The 24905-nt window shown below is 47.0% G+C and overlaps 1 protein-coding gene across 3 annotated transcripts in view; it reads right to left on the minus strand.

Annotated features, from left to right (window-relative positions):
* KIRREL3 (kirre like nephrin family adhesion molecule 3) overlaps nt 1-19062 on the minus strand; it is a 563766-nt gene extending 544704 nt beyond the window's left edge. For 2 of the 3 annotated variants that reach the window (XM_033098046.1, XM_033098047.1), the window contains exon 1: nt 18665-19061. In XM_033098046.1, coding sequence (XP_032953937.1) covers nt 18665-18719 — 55 coding nt within the window. In that variant the 5' untranslated portion in view covers nt 18720-19061. Of the gene's footprint in view, nt 1-18664 lie in introns of all 3 variants that reach the window. The other variant, XM_033098048.1, reaches the window with a different exon arrangement.
* Between the last annotated feature and the right edge of the window lie 5843 nt (nt 19063-24905).

A 24905-nucleotide genomic window follows, 5' to 3' on the forward strand; every position in this document is an offset into this window, starting at 1 on the left:
AGGGTCCGTCACTCTGGCCCTCACTGTGTACCTAATAGCCCCAAACCTTCTATGGAGTCTTGATGCATCAGGCAGTCGGGTAGGCAGAGAGAGGCTAAGCTTCCAAATTTCTTAATCCTTCTCTAACCTGAGGGAGGCTTCATAAAGTCTTTGAAGTGTATCAACAGACTCTCAAGGTCTAAATGGTCCGAAGTGGGGTCTAAGGCTATCATCATATACAGTCTCCTTTTCTTTGGCACACGGCAAGACACGCAAACTCATCCTTGAGTCTGCAGCCCACATTTCCCTCCACATACTGTTTATACCCCGGTGCCTCCTTCCTCGCCAGATCCTGAGTCAAAGGTCAGAAACTCAACCAGGAACAGAGGCAAAGAGAGAAAATCCGTACAGGCAGTAAACCTCTTACCTGACAGCAAATCATATGCAGAAAAGCACAGTGCCCATCTGTCCTTTGTTTTACACTATTGTTGCTGTTTATCTCTGTGTTATTTCAATTACGCCAGAGACAGGAGGAGACCGAGCTATATGGTGTTTTTAAGGAGAGTTCCCATACTCCATGCTAATGAAGCCAAAGTAAATCGCTATTAAGAATCATTTAGCGAGGTTTAACTACAGACGCCAATAGATGTTCCCCCTAATTTCTTCCCTATGGGACCCAATAGTAGTTGTATCTAGTAAGTAGCTCCATTGATTAATGTAAGCATAATTGATACCAAGTTATAGTGTAATATTATAATAACCACTTCATACTCAGCACCTTTTACTTATAATCCCAAAGTACTTTGTAAATACAAATGAGAGGAAGATCATTCTCTATAATTTATAGATAGGGCGACTAAGGCACAAATTGCTCACACAGAGAGGTGGATAGGAACGCCTGCATTTTCCACTAAGGGAAAGAGGGGCTGCCAGCCCCCTTTTGTCTCTGGCCCCAGTGGCAAGTGGAATAATGAGCCCCGAAGACGTCCATGTCCTGATTCTTGAATATGTTCCCTTAAGAGACAAAAAGGACTTTGCAGATGTGATAAAGTTAAAAAATTCTGAGATGGGAGATTATCCTGGATTATCTGGGTGGACCTGATGTCATCACAAGAATCCTTATAAGGGAGAGGCAGAGGGGATCAGGTTCGGGAGTGGTAGATGTCATGGCAGAAGCCAGGGGTCAGAGTGATGCCAGGAGGAGTCACAAACCAAGGACAGCAGGTGGCCTGCTACTGGAAGCCGAAAGAGGCAAGGAAACAGACTGTCCCGCAGAGCCTCCAGAAAGAGCCAGCCATGCTCACATCTTGACTTCAGCCCAGTGACACTCATTTTAGACTTCTGACCTCCAGAACTATACTATAATACACACCATATTTTGCCATGCATAATGCACACCTTTTTTTTGCCCAAATTCATGAGGGAAAAATAAGGATGTGCATTATACATGGGTAGCACTAATTCCGTATCTACATAAATGTTTTTCATTCTTTTATTTATGTTTATGAGTTAAAAGTGTATCTCTAGACATCAATAAGGATACCGTATACAAAATAATACTCTGGAATACGATAATCAGTTTTGTTGAACTTCCGACAAACTTGTAACGACAAAGAGTTCTTGGCCTTCTATGATGCGTAAATACCATAAATTTGTTACCGGTACATAAAATTTCTTGTACCTTGTATCTGTTATTGTGTTTTGTAATTATTTGTTACATAAAATTTCTTGTACCATAATATGTTAAAAAATAAATGCTAAAATTCCTGTATAATACAAAAACCAAGCACCTAAATGTAAACAAATAAAAATTTGAATTAAAAAATTAAAACAAAAGAATTTTTCCCCTGAAAGTTTGGGCCAAACACTTGGGTGCACATTATGCATGGCAAAATATGGTATATGTTATTGTAAGCCACTAAAATTTGTAGTAATTCGTTTGTCAGCCATAGGAAACTAATAGAGTGCCATATAGCCTTTCTCAATTGAGGTTTCTCACCTGAACCAGGGAACCCAGAAAATACGAGTAATTTATTTTTGCCCTTCTCCCAAGGATAGCACATAACTAGCACCATTTTAGATGCATAGGAAACAATTTAATTCATTAATACAACGGATGACTTTTAAGGCATTTGAGTTTAATTCTCCTGATGAACTGCTGAGAAAGGCTGCGTGGCTTCACCTTTTCTTGCAGAAGGAAACTGAGCAGATCTACTCTGAACTTGGGCACCAGGTACCTGCTTGACACATCTGGAAACATGAACTGGACAGCTGCAGATACCGCACCTGTGCATAGTGTCTTCATCATGATTCAAAGTACTCCTCAGTACAGAACAGCTTTGAGGCAGGAAGGAGAGCAAGGAAGCGTGAGGCCCTTTTGCATATGAGGGCCATACCCAGAACCATGCCACAGGAACTGGACAGAGTAAATGTCCCCTGGCCTCCAGTTTAGGGCCCATGTCACAAACTTGGAGGGTGACAAGTTGTGGTGGGTGCTCTGGACCCTCAATAAGTCCTTTCTGGCTGACAGGCTGACAGACTGACACTTCACGGCAGATACACTGTGGGGAGGGTTGTGGCCAACACGTACAATGAAGGGTGGCTCTAGGAGGAGTTTCTAGGCCCTGCCAGGCACCGGTAAGTCCTTACTATAACAGAGCTACAATGTTCTCTTTATTATGCCCTATTTACAAGAGAGACAGCCCCAGTCAAGAGCAGTTTTCCCCCAGCCTCTGCACAGAGACCTCTGTGCCCCTGGAACCAGTGATCACTACATTACTAGAAGCCTTGCCCAAGCTCACGAGTGGCTGTCCGCATCTAAAGGATGCACTGACCCTATCATGCTCTGCATGCTCTGCATGATGACACAGGAAACACCCCCGGGTCTGCTCTGCCAGCCAGACGTCTAAATAGACGCTCCTTGGGGGCAGGAACCCAGGCAGAAGGTGTGGAGGGGGGGAGGGGAAGGACCACTGCACTTGGATTTGGAACGCCTGCGTTTTCATCCTCACTTGCACACTTACTACCTGTGTGACCTTAGAGAGGCCACTTAACATAACTTGGTCTCATTTTCCTAATTTTTTTAAAGTGAGGATGAGAGTTGATTGTAATAAATGGGAGAGGGTTCTGGAAACCACCAAGCACTACATAAATGCAAGGAGGGATAAAATTACTATCATCTTTCCCCCAAGGAATACTTGGTGCTCACAGACACTCTAGTTGCAGAAGATAATAATAATGACTAGTCTAGAATATTCTCTGATCAAGCACCGTCATGGGCTGGCAAGAGAAATGCCAGGCACTTACAGAAGATAAGATCACTGAATCACGGACAGGTTATACTCTTTTTCGGTGAAAGAAACACTGGTCATGTGTTGATTATGTACCCATGTCCAACAGAGAAGCTGCGCAAATCACATGACAGATCTAGAAGGGAAGGCAGGTAGGAAAAAGCCACTTCAATATATTGTGACAAGCACTACAAGGGGTTTTCAGAGGGCTGTGGAAGGAGTGGGGAAGGGCATTTAAATTTGCTGGAGAGAAGGGAGGTGGAAGAAACTTCCTCCAGGAGGTAAACAGAGCTAGTCCTTATGGTGGAAGTCAGCTGGAACAACACGGAGGGGAGAGGAACTCCTTCAGAGGATAAGGAAGTTAGGTGAGAGAGCTGGGAGGCTTGAGGGAGCAGAGGACACACAGGGGCGTCAGCAGCTCGGTGTGGCAGGAGTGATGGGTGTGTGTGAGCCGGGTGGGGGAGGAGAGGCCAGACCTCCAGCCCGAGGATCTTTGTCCTGTAGGTGTTAGGATACCATCCAAAGACTATACTACCATCTAATGACAGAGACCTCTGTACCCAAATCTGGCACATCTGGATATCCTCATGGCTAAGCTACTCAAGAATTTCACTGATGAATGGAAACTTCAAAACCTGGTGCGTAATGAGTGTGCCTTCATGTTCCCCATCTGGGTTGGGGAGAGTTCAAGCTGTTGTTCTAAACCCTCTAGTCTTAGTACAATCTCTGAGAGACTAAGATTTCTGTCTCTCATACTCATCTCCGCTTGCTCAACCTTTCTGTCCTTCTGTTTCTCCCTGCTAGCCTGACAGCCACACACACCTGTGCCTCTCTCCCCCTTCCTTTCTGCTGTCACCAGTGTTGTCATTGAGACATCTGGGAGCGTGCACAGTGTGTACACAGCAGCCACTGTGGGTTGAGGGTGGTTTTAAATCTGGCGCTGGCTCCAGCTCTGCCTTCCCCTCCCCGCCCCTCTCCTCCCCTTCTCTCCGTTTTCATCAGCTCCAGCAGCTAGTTTCCCATTGGTGGTTTGGGTTGAAGAAAGAGGCCCAGAGGCCTAGCGATGAGAAAATCTTTTTTTATGAATTGAAAAATGAGGGTAAGCAGCTAGCAGATCCCAGTTCCAATGAAGTGAATATCAATGTCTGTGATTGTATTGACCTTGAAGATTTTTTAAAACTAGAACAAGAATTCTCGGGATACATTACTATGTACACTGTGAATCTCTTCACTGTGCAAAGCAGAAAAATCCATTCTTTAAGGACACGAGCATCTCTGGTGTACCGTGTTGACTTTAAACTAAACATTCTAAAGAGCCAGTAGAAGAAAGCCTACGGCTGCTCTTAGCTGTCTTTCCTGACAGCACAGATGACCATGTGGCTTTCCTGGGCTCTCCTGGGGTGGGACAGGGCTGAAGAGTCACCTGGCAAAGAACGATTCTCAGAGTTCTTCTCAGATGTGAGGAAGGCAGTGATGTCAGTGACACACTGGCAAAGCCACCACGTTCCAAACTGCATGTTCTTGGCCTTATCACGTGTGTGGTTTCCTATGCTTATTGCCCATGGTGATTTCTGAGTTCATTCACACTGAGCGAGTCCCCCTAGGACAATGTGACATGAAAACTCTTAGTGGCAGCTCCCCGGTGCCCCTTAATGCCTCTGGTTAAAACCTACTCTCAGACCCCTTGTCTAGCCCTAGTTAATATAAGTGGTTCAGTTGACCCCTGCACAACATGGGTTAAAAATCTGCAAGTCCACTTATATGTGGATTTTTTTTTTCCCAGTAGAGATCTGTACTGTTTTTGATCTGAAGTTGGGCGTCTGTGGATGCGGAGAGCCGACTCTACGCACTGTTCTTCATTATTTTCTACAAGGAACTTCAGCATCCACGGATTTCGGTATCTGTGAGGGTTCCTGGAACAGTCCCCTGTGTGGACACTGAGGGACAACTAAGTTTCGTGGGAGTCAAAAGTTAAATGGGTTTTCGACTGAGCAAAGTGTTGGCGCCCCGAACCTCACGTTGTTCGAGGGTCAACTGTATTCACATGGAGGTGAAGCCACGATGGGGTGTGGGAGGGTGTAGAGTGGACGCAGGAGACTCCAGTGCCAGAAAATGCGCCCCCAGAAGCTTGTCATCTTTCTTTGGGCAAATCTCTACTAAGGAGTTATTTTAAAGCACCTTGATATTTACTGAGAGGGAGCTTGTGACCTCCAGGCCTTATGCACTGCTGCCTGCTGCACATTCAAATATTATGAATGCTATTCGATGAAAGGAGCAAAATGGCTCGGTATAAAGGATATTCATATTTGCATTAGGAAATACTTTTCTTCAGTTCATATGGCTGTTAACAGTCCTCAAGAAAGATATAAACATCCCAGGCCTGACCATATAAATGTTTGAGGAAGACAACAGAAGAAGATGAAGACAATTGAACTTAAAAACATACAGCAGTCTATATATACTTTTCTCCTTGGCAAGAGTGCAAGTGCAGTGATATGGATCTTAGAAAATAAATTATCTGTTGATAACGAAAGGCAAATGTAGATTTCCTCTTATTATTAGCCAGAGAACAGGGGAAGAAAGTCAGATGTTTTGCTGGATGGTATGTCTTGATTCTGATCAGCTCAGCAACCAGTTGCTTCACCTGTAAAGTGTGGATTCTATCGTGAATACCGCTGCCCTGGTCTGATGAAGAGAAAACCCAAAGCAAAGCTAAGGCCCAGAGAAACAGGCATTCGCGAGGATTTGGAGCCCTGGCAACGGCTGACAATGCACTGCTGATGTGATCGTGTGTTCTACTCAAGAGCTCAGGCTGTGGAATAAAAAGAAGGAATTTTATGTCTTCCACACAGAGATCTATCTACCTTGCAGTTCTCCTCTGTATTCCTCTGATTCCATCTAAAGGAGCTTTGAAAACTTCAGAGAACTTTTATGTTTTGCTAGTTTATCATAAGTGTCCATCTTAAAGCAATATTATGATTTAAGCACGGCCTCGGTCGGTACGTGCCATCTTCAGAAATGATTTCTGACACGAGCTAAGACGTACCAGCTGGAGCCAACATGAGGCGCACCGCAGGCTGAACGGCATTCAGACTCTCCTATATTCCAAGAGTCTTTTTATTTCTCCCTAACGACCATTATTAATCATTTCAGAACCATGTGGTCTCCTGACATTTTTACTATTCTAGACTTGACAAAAAGGAAGGTTTTGATGTCCTGAAATGCCTTTTCATGTAGAGTAGCTCTGTTCTTACAGCGCGCAGCTAACACCGGGCTAACCTCTCCTCCAGCAGAATGGGGTTTAACTTTTTTTTTTTTTTTTAATCCACTGAAGGAAAGTTAGGTGGTAATGGATTCTTGTTAGGAAATCAGCATTTGGCTTTCGGAATGTTAAGGGCAAATTGAGCTGAGTTGTGGAGAAAAAGAGTAGCTCCTAGCCATGTAGTAAATCTTCTCAGATTCTTATTCATGCTTTTGTGTTCGATTTTTTTTTCTCCTCATTTCTATCCGCTCTTCTTTCCAAGCCCTACAAGTTATGAAGAAGGAGGACCACAGGCCAGGCCAGAGGTCTCTGTGGTTTCTTGATAGTCACACAGTTATCAACGCACCCTTGTGACTAAATTCCTCCTGAAGGGATGGGGTCTGCATACGAGTGGTTGAGTGGCGATTCTATCAGTTACCAGTGGTGTGACTTTTGGACAAGTTACGGAATCTAAGTCTCAGTAGTTCTCATCTGCAAATGGGTATGACAATCCCGCTTTATCAGGTTACTATGAGGATTAAGTAGGGGACTACATGTAAAGCTCAGCAAAGGATTTGGCTAGAGGCCCCAATCACGACTCCCCACAGCTGGCTCCAATTCCGCGACCAAAAGGTGCAGGAGAGGAGAAAGAAATACAATGAGACCAATATAGGTAAGGGTTTGATTCTTTTCTATTCTCACATTTCCCTCCTCCCTGGGCAGCTTTCGATTGAGGGATCCCCAAGCATTAAGGAAGTCATGTTTGTGAAAGGAGGAGAGCAGGCGACCAAATCAAGGGGCCAGGAAGGCAGCAGGGCCAAGGGCACAGACCACATTGATATACCATCTCTTCCTATGAAAAAGAGGTCTAGCTGTATTATTTTTAACAAATTCTTAAATTCTGCAGTTTGATATTTCTCCTCTCTAATTTTTGTAGCTTCATGTCTGCAGTTTCAAATAAGGTTTTTCAAACCTTATGCAAAGAGCTTTATTCTCTGGCATGAGCTACTCAAGATGTCCCCTCCCATTTACCAGTAGAACTATTAATAAAAAGGACAGACGATCCTACCTTCTCCCCTGGCTCCACTATACCTCCAGCCCCACCAGGAAGACAGTGTCAGGACGGATGGATTGGCAGGTGGCAGCTCACCTTGCTCCTGAGACAGCAGCAGGAGACTGTGAAGGTGAGTCCGGTACAGAAGGCTGCTCGGATTTGAGCAAACCTTATCGAAACGGCACTGGCAACCAAAACGTAATAGTCAAATAATGTCTGATGACTTCCGGCCAAATAAATGGCCAGTTCTACTAGCCACTCAGCCCACACAGAGAGGACAAGGTGTGGACTGCTCCAACGGTGGCCTCAGCCTTCCTTCATTCCATGTCCCACTATCTTTGTTTATGCTGCACAGGGATCAAGCCTGTGGGGTCTTAGAGCCATCTCGCTTGTAATTCTCAAAGTTGAAAAAGGGTGAGCTTCCATCTCCTAGGGGATAAAGGAAAATGGAAGGGGTTCTTGGGGCTGAGAGGACTCCTCCGTCTTCCTTTCTGCAGACCACAGGGCATCAGGTACCAATGCCTGCCTCAGGACCTGGATACTTTGCCTGGAAAGACTCACTTTCAAACACATAGCCATGGTTCATGGCAATTTTTTTTATGGTACTTATTTCTGTCCACAGGTGAAAACAGAGTAGTACTTCTTTAGCCTGCCCAAGAGATCAGAAATAATGAGGAGTAATTTTAGCATCTATTTGTTTTGTTTTTTCAGTATGAGAGCGGAGCGGCAGCAGAAATATTGGCTCTGGACCATTAAAGGCGCAAACACCTGGGGAGAGGCAGTGGGCCCAGGCCTAGGAGGGGGTCACTGGGAAGGAGAGGAGCTTGTGGCCGGCAGCCACCCTCCTGGGAGGACAATCCATTCATCACCCACGGGAGAGACAGCAGCGAAGGGAAACACCGCGCTGCAGGGAAACCGACTCAGCTAACTGACGAGTCTCTCACGCACTCTGTTCGTAGGTCTCCCCAGCCCTTGAAGCATTTTAAATCATACCCACCTACCTCTTGGCACTCTTCACTGGCACCCTTAACACTCTTGTCTCATAGCCATCAGAAAGCAGAGAAAGGAACCGAGCCTGTTGGGGAACTGCTGCCATCTGAAAGGCCTCTTCCTCACTTCCTTGCCCTCTGCCTCATGCTCAGCTGCCCCAGCCTCACTGTCTGGGGCAGAGAAGGGCCCAGGCACCCACTACAGAGCCCAGCTCCCTTCCTGGGCCTCTGGCTAGCAGCTCACTCCTGGGCTTTGCAAGCGCTGCTGCTGCCACCATCAGGCAGATGTAGGAATTGCAGTGCTCACCTGGTTTCACAACCAGAAATATTCCGCTTGATGTGGTCCCAAGAAACAAACAAACAAACCAGGCCTTCCTTCCCCAGTCGCCCCTCACACAGGTGCAGCAGCCTATGTAACAAAAGACTTCAGAGTCCAGCTCCCTGATGAAATGCGATTCCCTGTGAATGCGGGGCGACCCCAGCACACGTAAGTGAGGTGTGGAAAAGCGCGGGTCCTAGGACATGGAGAACAAAGCCACTGGGACATTCATTGGCAGTTTTTCTTTGTCAAAGGGCAGTACGACAGGGAAGGGTGGCAGTTGTTTCTTGTGCGATGCCTGGCATGGGTCTCCAGGAGAGAGCTCTATGTTTCTGTCTCCTGAATACCTGCATGATGAGCCAATCAGGACCCAGTGTCACTCTGAAGCTGTCATAGCTCCCAGCATTGCCAAGGGTGACAGGTGGACTGTCACACTGCACCAGAGCTGAGTCACCTGTGACATTTGCAGGTGACTGACAGAAATGGGAACTGACATGCATTAAAGAACAGAAGGATGCCACTGTTTCTTACTGAAACCAAGGAGTGGGTGGCTCGCCAGAGGATGTTTCTCTTGGCAGTGTCTCTGGTCTCTCAATGGTCATTCAAGGCCTTACTCAGAGAGGAGCAACTTCCTACAGAGCAAGACCACACTTTAACTAGTTGGCTTCTTTCCTCTGCTCTCCTGTGGGAGCCCTCTCAGCATGTGCACGTGGTGATGTCAGAAGCACTGCCGTCTTCTCCTTTTTTCTTGATTCCTCATGTTTCATTCCAACATTTCCATATTGATTCATAGCCTCCTGTGTGCCAAATAGTGTGCAAGTCACCGGGAGGCACAAAATAAATGGGTATTTTAATCAACCAGTAAAGAGAAGTAAAATCCCTGCCTTTGCTTTTTTTTTGTTTTTGCTTTTTTTTTTTTTTTTCCTTCCAGAACAGCCACAAGAGAAGCTGCTGAAGCAATGTCTTCTTGTTGCTAGTCAGCCCAAAAGGCTGCCCTGTCATTTCCCCAGGCCGGGAGTAGCCTGGAAACCTTGTGCCCTCCAGATAAAGCTTACGCCAGAAAGATGAGTAAGGCAAAGAACCAATTCATAAAGGGTCTGGAATCAAGAAGAGATAGAGCCATAATGCTACTCAAAGGCCAGCTCCCCAATTTTCATCAGAGCTCTAAAACCCCCTTCTATGCCTAGACACTGAGGATTCCCATAATTATAAGACCGTGACTCAGCTTATGCCACAGCATAGGGTCTGCTCATTCATTTTTCAGTGGGGCTGATTTGCAGCAGCCGGATCTAACAGCATCGTGAGGAGTGTCAAAGCACATAAAAGAGTGAGCTACCCTGGGAGTGACTTTGGTCAGGTGACATCACCTTTCTGAGGGTACAGCAGTGATGACAGCCACCTCTCACTGCTATCATGGTGATGAAATGAAGGAGTGCTTGGAGAGGCACTCTGTAACTTGTGAAGCTTTATACGGTATTAGTGATCATCATGCGAAAGAACATATTATTGCTGTCCCTTCCACCAACAACAAGCAAAACCCAAGAAGAAATGTCCGGCACCTACAAGAAAACGTGCTGGACAAAGAGATCTATAACACATCCTCTACCTTCTAGGAATTCATTATCCCCAAAAAATGCTTATTGCTAACAGACAATGTTTAGGAAATCTTAGTACTGGAGAGAATTTGGATGTCATCTAGTCTACTTTCCAATACATTTCTTAGGAATTGACACTTTCATTCTTGATGGCCCTAATTCCACTCTTAGTTTTTCAGCAGTGGGAGAACTTTCAATGGGCCAGCCTTAGACACGAGGGTTAGATAGTCTTGGAAATGTCACTGTTTTATTTCTTGCAGAATGATGGAGGTTTTTGCTTCACTACTGAGCTTGTCCTACTGGTCCCCACCATTTTTTGATGGGGAAATGAGAACAGGCCAAAGAGTGGCACACATGGGTAGATATGACAACACCGTTTACTGTAGAATGACAGGTTAGTTGGCACTGGAGACTTGTAAACAGGTCTAACATCTGAGTAGAACCACTTTGTTGAAACCTTGTTTTCCCCAAAGCCAGTGTAGCTTAGCTGCCTCTAGAGAACAGGAAAGAAATCATCAGCAAAATGTCCCTACGCATCATCTCTTGCTTATCTCACACTTGTCCTTGTTTCCCTTTCTGGTTTACCATTCGTCTTCAATATTAAGTGTCTCTATCTCTAGCTAGCTGTCCAGGGGCCCTAGAAATTGGCAAATCCCATTGCTCAGTGACTCCATCAGACGAACCGTCCAGTATGGACTCAGCCATGCCTGCTTCTGTGTGCTGCACGTTCCCTTCCACATTCTTTATCCAACACATCACTCCTAAGTATACATCTGCCTAGTACCTTTCTCTGTCTTCCCTCTGCAATGCAGAACAGCAGTCAAGGCCAGTTCCTCATACTTAACTCTATTGCTCACTTTCCCATCCTTTACATAAGAGCTATGAAGGAAAAGAAACTGGAAAGAACACGTATATTTTTCCGTTGACGTCGACAGGTGAAACACAGGACTACCAAGAAGAATAAGTAACATGTTGATCCTTCCTTTTTTTTTTTTGTCCATGGAACTCATGGTATAGAGAAGACTATAGACCCATAAGCTACGAATCATGTTTCTAAAGCCTAGACTTAATTGTGACAGTCCATCCTCAGAACTTGTAGCACGGTATTCACAAGCGGACCCTTCCCTTCCCCAAATTCCTCTCCTACTCCTTTCAACACACTAACATTCTAACCACCCATAGGACCCATTGCTTTTGAACATGTCGCATTCTGTCCTGCCTTCTTATCTTTGCACACACTCTAAAGTACAGTCAGAAACACTCTTCATGCTTCATTAGAAGAACTCTTAGACATCCTTCCAAATCAAGTCGCCTCCTCCGTGCAGCCTTTCCTGATACCCATGGCCATTCCAGCTGCTCTCTGAACCCATCAGACGGTATCCACGAGTTGAAGTGTCTGCTCCCTGAACAGACTTTCAGCTCCCCTGGGGCAGAAATATGGTCTTAATCATCTTTTCATCAAAAGCCCCTGGCACAGTGCCTACCACATAGTAGACCCACAAGGAGTGCTGGCCGAGGGGCCAAGGGCTGAGCTTTGGTGTCACAAAATGCTACTAGTTCACAAAGGAAGGAGTTAGGTGTAAGTGTGGCCCTTCGAGATACCAGACTCTACGAAACACCTGGGGGAAAAGGGTGGAAAGGGTAAAATTATGTTCTGTTTTCACTGCCACAACTCGCAGTGTCAGATTTCAAATTCCTGTCTTCTAAGCCTAAATTAGAAAGAACGTGAACTTGCAACAACTGTCCAATGAACATAGGCTAAGTAGGCATCTAGATAATCCAGCCTGATATGCACATGTCCTTTTCTTACTGACAAACATATGCCATTGCAGTGTTGGTTTCAATTATATATATATATATAGACACACACATATACATATATGACAGCTCAGGTAAATCTACTTCACTTTTCCGATGAGGCCACTGATGCCAGCGTGAAGGTTAGAATGAGTTCTCACCTCTTATGTGAAGAAAATGGCTGATGTGTGATTTGTTTTAAGTTCTGGATATCACTACACTTTAGCACTAAGTGGGGGGGGGGTGTGTGAGTGTGTGTGAGTGTGTGTGTGTGTGTGTGTGTGTGTGTGTGTGTGTAGAGTCACAGATGGAGGAGACTTAGAGTGGGCATGGTGAAGCTTCCAGACGGCCAGGAAAACCTTCCAACGGCATGTGGGCAGGTGGCTACTTCCTTGTGTTTATTTCCAGGAAGGAGATGGGTGAGTGTCCACCTCCGACCCTCCGCACCTCAGAAAAACTCTGCACAGAGCAGGATTCACCCGTGCTGGCCTCTATTTCCATGGCTTTCACTTGTTACCAGTGTATCCAGGGAAAGCTGACATTTATTTAATCCTCATAGTGGTGGTGACTGTGTACTCACAGAAACACTGTATGCTTATGGAAGACATTTGTTTCCAAGCAGCTTATGCTAAATTGCAGTGATATAAAGGAAACACTTATCCAATATTGACATTTACTGACTTCTAGAAGTATACAGCCAGAATACTCATTTTTACCATTGGAAGAAGAGGCAAAGGAAAAATGCATACTGTTTGAGCCCTAGCTCCTTCAGTGGGTTAGAAGCAGAAAGTTAATGTAACTTACTGTTAAATGTGGTGGTAGAGACCCTTATTCTACAGACACTGTGTGGGTTCCAAGAGCGTGTGGAAGGAAGTCTGAGGCCCTACCATGCTTAATCGCAAAGTTCTGGCAGAAAGCAGGACACAGCATTCTTTTCACAAATGTGAGAGAAGTATTCCAATGACCTATAAGGTATCTATTTTCTTATTTGACACGCATACCTAACCAGGTAGATTCTGGCTTTCCCCTGGTGAAAAGAAAATGACATGCAATGGCATATGGAGCAGTACTGTCTCAATGTAGGAGACTCTCTGCATTGCCCCCTAACTGGAGGTAAAATCCCACTCTGCTTGGAGTACAGGGAGAAGCCATTACAATCTGGGCACAGGACACTGGCTGGCTTTGCACCTCGCTCCCTGGTGGATCACAGCGTTGGGCTATGAAACACGAGGGAACAGACACCGCCAGAGCAGCGGCCCCAGTGGGTCCTGCTCAGTGAATGCCGGGCTGTCCACTGGCCTTGACGGAAGGTTGGGCCCCACTCACTCTGCTGCAAGCACCACCATTAAAGTCAGAGTCTCGGATTCCAACTTTCACAGGATCTTGGGGACCCTCTGCACTGCTGAATTAGTGTGTCCCTGCTCCCAGGCACAGCAAGAAGGAATTCAGTGCCTCTGTGTTTCTAGGTTGACCCTGATTAAAATGCCTACACTGTTTTTTCATCCTAAGGTCATGTCAACATCTTACAAGGATAAGGACTGCAGCTGAAAAATGATGCCTATGACCACGTAACCCCCTTTCCACCCCCACTTACATTGAGACTCAAAAATGAATGCTCTTGGCCCCCCTGCCCACTCCTCCATCACAGGCAATTTTCTTTTCCTCATTCTTGTTTCCAAAACAGTTTATCTTTTTATCTCCTTAGAAGAAAAGCACTCTGCAAATCAAAGGTATCATTAGTATTGTTACTATTTTGCTATTGAAATTTCTTGAATTCACTCTGGATTATTCAAGTGCTTTTTTTGGGTCTGCAATATAATGCCTCCTAAATCACCCCCACTGGGTTGAACAAAAAAGAAAAATTGCATCTTCAGGCCTAATCTCCTGCTCCACCCCGTCTCCTGCTGGCCCTGGCTCCCACCAACACAGGCACACCAGGCAGAGCCGCTCCTTGGTCCTGTGCCTAGCTCACTGCTGCCATGTTCCCAGCGAGATCCTCCTTTGTGACCCAGGAGGGAGGACCCGCAGTGTCCTCTAAGTGTAGTATGGAGGTGTTGACCCCACTCCATGCCCCTTTACCCCTGGGGAGCTTCTCTTCCCTCTGCACTTGGTCTGGCTGGCATGTGAGAACTCCCTGCTGGGCAGCAGACACGGTGACCATCCCCATGCTCAACAGATGTGTCCCAGTTCCCCTCACCCAGAACATTTGCGAAAGAAGTGGCTCCACACTCTTGGCAGCCAGGCATTGACCTCTTGGCATAAAAGAAGCGATTCTTCCTCCTCTAGACAACACGTCATACCACTTGGGGTGCCAGTGGGGGGAGCATCACACTTCTTTCTTGCCTCTTCTTTTGTTATATGACATTTCTGGGCAAGATTCAATGTTTCCAAAGTTTCTGGTCACTCCCTTTGCCTTTTCTAATGTCTTCTCAGCCTGTGCCCGCTAGGACCCCCCTCATTCTTCTGGCTGCCTCTGAGGAGCTCTTGAGATCTTCTGATGCCCCCCTGCCCAAGGGAGTTTCTGCAAGGTACCGCTCTCACACTGCTCCTCCCTTTGCAGGCTTCCTGTCATCCCTAAGGCTCCCCTCACCTTGGCTAACTCCCCCCTCTCACATTCTATTTCAGCCTCTGTGTTCGTCATGCTCTTCTATTCCCAGGGAGATCCACCTCACCATGAACCTCTGGCCCTAGAGTGGACATCTGACAGCCCCTTTGGGTGATTTCTGCCAGCAAGTCAAGAGAGCACGTTGCTTAAATTCTTCCCAATAGGTAGATGACATCGCGGATAAATCTTCAACTCAAAGACCTCACTGACAGGTAAATGCAGGTTCTCATTTTCACCCCAATACGCTTGGAGCATCATGGCACACGGGTAAACCCAACAACAGATCTGGGTGCACCAGAATGAGAACTTTTAGACGCACAAAATTACTGGGCAGGACAGGACACCCTGGGAACACCAGAGCAACACGCCAGAGAGCGGGGAGGAGAACACGTTTCCTAGAGCATCTGAAGTGAAAGGCACTAAGCTCGTGCCACTGCACAGTCCCTAAACTGTCTCGGAACTCCAGATCCAGTGGGCAGCGTCAGTCCTGCCAGAACACGATTCTTCCACAGCCACTTACTTAGGATGTGGGTGTACAGGCTGGATGAAATGGGTCTTGAAGATGAAGGAGGGCACAGAAAGAAATAGTTGTGGGCAAACTGAAATGGTAAAGGGAAAAAATAGAGCAAGTTCTAAGTTTATGGATGACAAGAGAATCGATTCCTTCTCACCCCGGGGCAGAACATGCCTCTTCTCTACGGGAGGCAAATTGTGCTGTGACATTATCCCTCTCCGTACAAAGCATGCAGTCCTGACAGCTGAGGGAGGAGGCATCCCCAGCAAGAGGAAACCTACAAGCAGTATACCGGCAGCTTTTCATCTCCTCCTGGGGAGCCAGGCCAGGCAAGCTGGCAGGGACGAAAAAGGAGGAATGCCATTTGGCCTTTCTGCTGCCACCTTAGGAAAGATAAATAAGTACTTAACCTGCATGAAAAGCCCAAACTTTAAGAGAATAGGGGCACAGCATAGCCCTGAAATTAATCATACCTTAATTTCATTCTCTAAAGGGTTATGAACAAAAACAAAGGTGAATAAAATATTCAACAAATTGGGAGAGCACTCATGATTGAAATGGACTTTACGAGTTTTCCTACCCGTTTCAGAGCACTGTTTGGAACACTCCCTCTGTATGAGAACTAAGACAACCAGGAGGGAGCAGGAAGCTTGAGAATTGTGTTTCCAGAAACTCCAAGATGACATGCAGGTTCCCACTGTGAGAGAGGTTGGGCAGCAGATGGATGTATCATCAGAGTGCCAGATACGGCCCTAAATAGAACCCTGGACATTCGCTTTCTCTGAGTGGAGAGCTATCCCTGAGTCTTTGCACATTTCCTTGGAAAGCATCCTAGGAAGTAGAGCACTCAGGAGGCTGGGGTCAGACAGGTGGCTCTGGGGGGGCTGGGGTATGCAACCTCAGGAGGGTGACAGCCAGAGCCATCTAGAGCCTGTGGGCCAGACCTCTCATGACCCGTTGAAAGTGGATACACTCTATTCAATAACTTGATAAATATGTGGCACCAGGTAGGTAGTGGCTGGGCACTGTATGCGCATATACACAAAGCACATATGTATGTGTAGAGAGTAAAATAGATTCCTCTGGGGAATTTACAATACTCAAAACAACATCCAAGTTAAAATAAATGTCCACAGATCAAGTCAAAATGCATTCAATTGCAATGAAGTCCATAAAACATTGATTCACTTGAACCCTACTTCCTGTAGTCAGATGCTGTCTTATTCAAGGTACCTATAGGGTCCAGTGATTTAGCGTATTCTGACTGGCTACATCCACTTTGGTTTCATTTTTCTTTTAGACCTATTTGGAGTCCCGTGAACTATGCATCTACCATTTGATAGGGTGGCAACACTGGCCAAGCTCAGGGCACTCAGGAATAAGAAGGAATTACGAATCGCAGGATGCTGTGGTTTCTTCCTAGTGCCCTCAGGGCTAAGGGTAGATGAAACAGAGCATTTAACCTCTGTAGGAAAATATTTAAATATTCAAATGATGTAGTCAAGAAATAGCTGTGTACTAAGAAAGGAATAAGCGAAGTAGAAGATGTGTGCTCTGATGATTAAGACAGCCAGAGAGGCACTTAGATACCTAGAGACTTCTTATGCCGGTCTAGAGAAGAATCGCATGGATGTGCTACAAAAGAACACAAAACACTGACTGAGACGTTCGCTAGTCTCATGAACTCTGTGTAGGGGACAAGGTTGGATCCTCCTTTCAGGGAGTCCGCAGGCAACTTCCTGACCGGAGAAAGAGAGAGAGAGAGAGAGAGAGAGAGAGATGTTTGCCCATAAACAAGTGCTCACACATCCAAGAAAGAGGGTAATCTCGCAAACAGTAATATAACCAAACTGTTTCTATACCAGTGTTCTGAGATAGTTCTTATTCATTCAGCCTGAAAACTCTGGGGAAGGCAATTTATCTTCCTGCTGCTGTAGGGAGCCCTGGTTAGGTGCATACAGCCCCATGAATACATGAGTGAGTGTGTGTGTGTGTGTGTACATTATAACTACATACAGGCATGGGTATAACATGCTCGTATGGGGGGAAACACCCCTTGGGTTTAATGAGGGTGATCATAAGCAAAGTTTGATAAGAGGAAATGTGCAGTGATCTCAGTACCTACCGACAGAAGAGGTAAGGAAGGCAGCTGGGATTCAGCTTACATTGGGTTCTCCCTGACAGAGGAAGAAAGGGAGCCATGCTGCATGCTGGCAAAGCCAGCCGCCCATGGCAGTACTCTGCTTTCTCGTCAACTTTTACCCTTCATTTAATCAACAGATGGACATGGTCTGTTGGGGATTTTTCTGAGAGTCCTGTCCCTCTCAGAGCTGTGCAGCTTGGCACAAATGCTGCCTCAGATGGCAGAGGAAGCACTGGCATTCTGAGACAGTGGGAAGGAGCCAATTTACTTGTCCTCTTGGAACTCAATTCCACAGGTGATTCTTGAGGCCTTGGGCTAAGTAGGCATTCACAATCCCTCTTCCAAATTCCCCTCCCCTCCGTCAGCCACTCCCAGCCCCACTCAGCCCAGTAGCAGGGAGCCCAGAGGTGGCAAAGTTCTTTTCTGAACATTCACCAGCTCCTCTGCCCCTGCTAGGCTGCAGAAAGGAAACAATCAGTACCAGGGGCGAAATTCCATTTTATACCCTGAATCTAGTGCTGTGGAGGACTCAGAATTCAGTCTTATTCAGAGAACTCGATTAAATTCAATGAAACTCTTTACAAGCTTTTCCCAAGCACTGCAAATCACCCCCACGGTACATTCCATAATTGCAGCCCCTTCTGCAACTGTGCGACGACGCACACACTCGCTTTTGAACACACTTGCTTTTGAACACACTCATGGAAGTCAGACCCTATTGGAGCTGAAAATCCACCTAAACAAAGCTTTCCTTCCCTGCTCGGCTCCCTCTCCAGCCGGGTCTGAATGAGAGGAGGTGCCCAGAAGTTCAGGGCGGCAAAGCCACACAGATCCTGCCTCATTAACATACCAGGGCCATAAAGGACTCATTTGCATTGGAGAGTTTGAGCTGGGTGTTGACCGCAAGTGAGAGGAGAAAAGTCACCCCCAACCCCATACCCCTTCCTTCCAAAGGAAAATACACAGTACCATTTTGTTGCATTTTCAAAGGCAAAGGAGCAATGCCAGAGCATCTCGACCGGGCAAGAGAGGCGCATCCATCAGCTGAGTTTTCGGAGCCTCCCACCTACCGCCCTCTGCCTCCCGCGCCCTGGCAGCCCCGCCACTTTGCCTGCAACTCCGGCGGCCCGGGTCCTACCTTGACTGAAAAGGAAGAAGCAGACGAGGAGCAGGTGGAGCTGGAAAGGTTTCATTCCTCGGCGCTGCGAGGGCGAGCCGGTGGACAACTTGGGCTCGCAGTGAGTTTCTCGTCCTCGGCTCGCGGGGCTCAGCCTGAGCCGCGGTCCTCGCGGGGTCGCCCACCAGCCGTCTGTCCGGCGGTCCCGGTGGCCTCCGGCTCTTGCGCCTCGGGTCTCCGCAGCCAGCGGCACAAGTGGCCTGTCTCTAGCCGCCTCGGGAAGCCGGGGTCGTCAGCAGCGTCCCCTCTCGGAGCAGATCCATCTCCGCTCCCGGCCTCCCCGGCGCACAGCTTCCTCCCGGCTCCTCCCACCGCCAGCCAGCGAGCGAGCGAGGGACCAGTGACAGAAGGGCTCCTTTCACTGGAGCTGGGGAGGGAAGAGGGAGGGGAAACGGGTCATAATTAAAGAGGAAACACTTGGAAAAGATCTACGCAAAACGGAGAAGGGGAGGCTCTGTTCTTTCTTTATGTCCCCAAATAGGGGGGAATTTAGCTTTTGTCACCGGTTATGAGCAAAAGGCATGTTGGACAGCGAGTGGAGCTGTGACTTTTTTGTTCACACGATGTAATGTTGTTTAACGGTTGTGAAGTTAAGGATGACTACATGCATGTGCACACACTGAAACGTGCACGCCTCTCCCTTGCACAAGGGACTGGCAACTGGGCTGAAAGGGGGAAAGGGAGAGGCAAGGGAGGATGCATCTTTCCCCAGAAAGGACCTGGCCAATGTATGCAGCGGGAGTCTCAGAGTTGGGGAAGAAACAAGCATGCTTTGCATTTTTGAGACTTTCCTAGGAGGGGTAGGTAGGGAATAAAACGTGAACGGTTGGACCGTGGCGTGCTTTGTGCTACTGCTAGAAAACAAAATGAAGGAGCTAGAGGGAAACCAAGTAGATTTGTGACACGTGCCCGTTTATCATCATTATTATTACCATTATTATTATGGTTTGTGCGTTTCCTACCAAGGAAAGGGGAGAAGCCTGTCTTTGCATTTGTAGCCTCTCCTCTCACAAGCGCTCCACCCCTCTGCCTTTTCTCTAAGAAGTGCTGTGATTCCTATATGGAAGGAGAGGCCAAGGTCATAGGGAACTGCCTCTAAGAACCATCGTCTTTCACCTGTCAGGAAACCCACATTCAAATCAAACTCTATTTCTTCCAGGATATCAAAGTGAATTTAGTTAGGTCTATTTATTTGATAGACATTAGATAAGCCTGGTATAAGCAGGGCTTTGGGGGAAATAAAGTCATAGGCACAGACCGTGCCTTCAGGAGTTCATGATTTAATGGGAAAGTAGAGTATACACGTAAGAAACTGTAAGGATAGTTACAAAACAACGTATACCATATGCAGCATTATACAGAAGGGGAAGTAATGCATAAAGAGAGGAAAATGATAGATGCTCTCTCGATCTGTGCCATCCAATTACAAAATCAACCATTACTTTCTTCAGTCACTGGACCTTGGAGAGGTCTTTTCTTCCATCACTAGTACATATTTTGGTGACTTTGCTGATTGCAAAGCACATTCCAACTCCACGTTTCCATGTGGATGTATCCCTTGGTATTTAGGAACAAGAAAGAGAGACGTGGGGGCACCTGGGATGGGGTGCGCTGGCAGGAGCTGACATCTGGTGGTTCACATCAAAGGCCTACAAATTAGTCCCTGTCGGCTGTGTTGACTTTTCTATTCTTAATGTAATAGTTTATTTAACTGCATCCCTTAGAGGCTGTTAAACATATCAAATGGAAATTTGTAGGCAAGCTTTGGGGGAAAAAAAGAGACACTGAGCAACAGAAACTAAGAGGATCCAAAAGAGGCACCTACTCAATTAATTAGCAAGCAAGGTCCAGAAGCAGTGTCTGCACAGCCTTAGTCCATTGACGGGTTGGAATAAGCAATGCAATGAAACAGAAGAGGCAAATCAGAAACGCATGCAAAAGATGAGTAATTCTAAACAACATACATCAAATAATATATTAAGAGTGAAAATATGGCATCTGTAGTGTTGTAGCTTTAGTCGTCCCCTCCATTAAATCTATGGGGGGTGGGGAGAAATTTAAGATCTGGGTTCAATTTCTAAGGTCAAGGTTCGTAGTGCAGAAGACTGATATTAGAATGTACAGTGTACCTTACAAAGCAACATTTGATGTTCTAACTAACATTTATCCTTTAAACTGTTGTTTAATTTTGGTTGCTAATTCCTAAGGGGCCTGGGGCTCAGATTTACTTAATTCGGCCAGGAAGGAAATAGCACAAAACCAGAGTCATGAGGCCAGTGAACTGTGTAATACGCGACATCAGCTACAACGTGTGCACACCCCACACACTCAATCTTGGACAGGAGAGGGTTGGTGGGAGTCCGAGGTTGGAAGTTCCTTGTCTAACTCTCCTGCTGTTCCCGGAGACTGACCTCGTGATCCTCAGCCAGCTGGGCCTGTTCCCTTCTCCACCCCTTTCCACCCCTCTCTGCAGCCTCCGGTCTCTGGCGGAAAGGTAGAACCTTGGATTAAATGATGAGCTGCCTGCCTCTAAAAGGACCGGAAAAACCACGGCAACCTTCTGCAGCCACCGCGTGGGCAGTGAGAACGACAGCGGTACCTGCAGGACCTGCAGCCGGCCCGGCCCTGGCGCCAGCCCCGACGGCGGCCCCGCCACCTCCGCTCTGCTGGTCCTGAGCTTCACCTCCTCCGGGGGCTCGGTTAACCTCCTGGCGCAGCAAGGTGCCTGTGCTGTTCCCGGCGAGGAGGGAGGAGGGAGGCGCGAGGAGGTGACGGCTCCACCTGATGGAGAAGAGCGGAGAGTCGTAGACCCAGGAGCACTCGGGGAGGGGAGGAGAGCGTTCTGCAAGGGGAGGGGAGAAGAGACCGCCACTCTTGGTGGGAACTTCCGCGTCCGCAGCGCGGCGCGGTGCACAGGGTCTTTGGGCACGTCCTTGGAGGTGGCAGCCCTAAAGAGACAGCAGAAAAGTAGCAACTTGGAAAACCACCTGAATTCTTGTTCTCTGCACGTTCAGGCTCCAGGTTCGCCTACTTTGCAAGCCAGGGTCCCTCACCAGCAGGTGGCATCCTCTCTAGCGTTTCTCCTGGCCTGTAGCCCAGGAGGCCCAGTTCATCAGGTCCCAGACTCCCTCTCCAGGCCTTCGGTACCAAGGGCTATGTCCTTTGAACTACTCCACCGTGCGAGCAGGCGCTCAGTCGCCAATGGAGTGAAGGTTGGCTCCAGATTCTGCTGCCTGCTGGCCAAGAAGTTCCAGAAAGGAAAGTCTCCACCCGAGAGCTCCCAAGCCCCGCTCTTCTGGCAGCAGGCTTACCCCTAGAGTTTTCTGAGGTCTGGAACAGTGAGGCAGGGGGTTCCGGGTCCAGGTGCAGGAGTTTTGGGGGTACTGTCCTTCGGTGCCTTGAGCAGGCCTTAGTTCAGACAGACCATACAGACCCCAATCATTGCTACATTTCAATGACCTTCATTTGGGCTGTTTGTCATCTGTAACATTTATTATTCCCTCGATTTGTACAAAGGCCTGTTTGGGGTATTTAATAAAGAGATATGGAATGAATACATCAATTCCTGTTCTTGGAAATTTTGTCCTCCAGTTAGGGAGAAGTATACACAGGTGAATACATGAAAAAAATTATGAAACATCTCATTGGCGTTTTAATAAGACAAATTGCCCTGGAGGTCATCTGTCAGGTTGAATCCGTTCTATGTTTGTTCTTCTCAGCCCACATGCCTGAGGCTTTGCAGGAAAGTCTTGAGATGCAGCACAGGCTCCTACCTTCAGTCCAGGGTTTCTGCTGGCCTGCCCTTCTTGCTTTCTCTAGCGCTTTCCATGAGGGGAGGTGCCCAGGTGCCCTCCCACTGCCTTCCTGTATTCAGGAGGGACTGCTGCCACAAGTAAGGAGAAGGGTAGTCATCACAAATAGAGAATTTCCTGTTTAATGCCTCATCACAATATTTGTTGCACAGATACATTATAAACCACATTTCCTTTCATTTTTTTCATATATCCTGCCACTGCTGGTTAAAATCTCCTTGTCCAGGGATTTAAACACATTTTGAACAGGCCCCTCCTGGGAGTTCAGGGTAATCTGACTCTCCATTCTGGATGAGCTAATAAGGGCACAGAGCTACATATACTTCCCAAGACCAAACAGTCTTCAGAGGTCCTCCCCAGGTGACAGCCTGTCTGACCTGGGCAGTCACAATCTTCTAGCCGATTTCTTTTCTCATTTATATGAACCACATTTCTTGCTCACATCTGTGCCAGTGGATTATAAGACCTTACCCCATACTCACTGTGGTCAGTGTAGAAGGGCCCCCAAAACCAAGGATTCAGCTTTCAGAAGCATCCACCAAAGGGCAGGGCGAGCCTGGAGCACCCTGGGTTCATGGTGTATCTTTCTGTTACCATGCAGCAGCCTACCGGTCTGTCTCCTCGTACCTGCCCCTAAAGAAAGGAGAGTCTGTGAGACGGATCCTTTCAGGGACTTTGCTTCACCTTTGTGCTTGCACCTTATGCCTCCCTGTTTGGCCCCAGAAAGATGGCTGGTCAGCCAATGACGGGTACGACTCCCCATGGTGAGGGCAACCCAAGCCAGGCGGAGCTGCGTGGGGACCAACAGGAGAACCCACAGGGTTCATAGAGGTGGGCACAGCCCCCCATGTTCCCCCGGCTAAGGAGAGCCTCTGCCTCTGTGGCTGCATTCCTTCCCAAAACCTGCAAGGGAAGTGACTCAATGATGTGCTCTCCATCTATTCAGATGCATAAAAGTTTTGTCCCTTGGGGAAGTACACACATCCTGAGACTTAGGGTTCTGCTGCCTGCAGGCAAGGGTGATGGGCTTGAATCAGTTTCCTATTATGATGTGTGGAATTCACAGATCTCGAGGTTGACAATCTTTATCTCCTTTGCTTCCCCACCTAACTAATAAAAGCTATGCATAGGCCCGATTCAGGGCTCAGTCCTTGAGGCTGGAGTCCCTTGGCTCCGCTTGCACTCTATTCTTGGCTACTGTCTTTCTTAACCCTGAGCCGCCCTCCTCGCTCCCGACAACCCTTGTCGTGTGGGACGTGACACCTTTTGACGTGGGCTCTGGCCTGGACACTGTCAATTTTTGTAGTGACGTAATGAAACTGGGCATATCTTTCTTCATCTATAAAAAAGACTGGTTGGAGACAGTGGCTGTCTGGAATGCCTACCCATTCTAAACTCCTAGTGTCTCCTTCCCAGAGGGCACGCCTCTCAGCCTGGAGAGATTTGGAAGTGCTTCCCCAGTGCCCTCAATGTTAGGGCCCATTATGGCCAGTCATGATCCCCACCTGGAAGAAATTAAGTGATGGTCCTGGAATCTGAATCGCCGCTCTGCTCTCACTGATTACGACTTTTTCCCGAACCAGTTCATCTTCATCCTATTCTAAATGCCCTCAGCCTTGACCCAACTTGCTTAAATTGTGATTTCCCTCCTCTCCTTATTTTCCCCAGAACTATGCCCCACATCCAGCCTGGATTCTGGGTTCCAGAGCAGCTCTTCTTCCCCATACACTCATAATTGCATTGGATGAAAATCTTTTATTAAAGTATGGGAATGCTGGTCCCAGGCTGGCTAATTATACAGACTCCCTTTAAAGGCAGTAGTGACCATGGCACCTTGCATTTTAACTCAATCTTAACATGAATCATATTTGATTGTTAAATTTGTCTGATTTGTGCATCTTTCTTGATGCCTCTCCAGTTCACAGCTGTGCCCCAGCTCTTACCCTGGTAGGAAGTAGGCACTCAATATATAATGTTGAATAATGGTAATGTTTTACCTAGTGCCCCATATCCCATTTCCTGTTTTCTGAATCCAATTTAGCTTATTCTTCACTCTGTTATTAAACCATTGTCAAACATCTGGCATGTGCCTGCCACTGCTCTGGCTGTATTTTATGGGGATGGGTAATGAATTGAGCCTATATATAGTCTGCAAAATGTGGAACACACTTTAAGATGCATAGCACTATAGAAATGAAAGATATTTTTATCTCTTCAGCATCATTCTGCACAAGGAGACAATTCTCCGGCAGCACTGTTTAAGAACAATAGACCTGTTTAGCCTTGACACTCTCCTGCATGCAGGGTACTGGGTATTCAATTCACACAGGAGCAGCATTATCTCTCTCAGCAAAAGCCTGAAAGTGTATAATTTACAGAGAAGGAAAGAT

Source organism: Rhinolophus ferrumequinum, chromosome 25 (assembly GCF_004115265.2).
Source record: "Rhinolophus ferrumequinum isolate MPI-CBG mRhiFer1 chromosome 25, mRhiFer1_v1.p, whole genome shotgun sequence".
NCBI lineage: Eukaryota > Metazoa > Chordata > Mammalia > Chiroptera > Rhinolophidae > Rhinolophus > Rhinolophus ferrumequinum.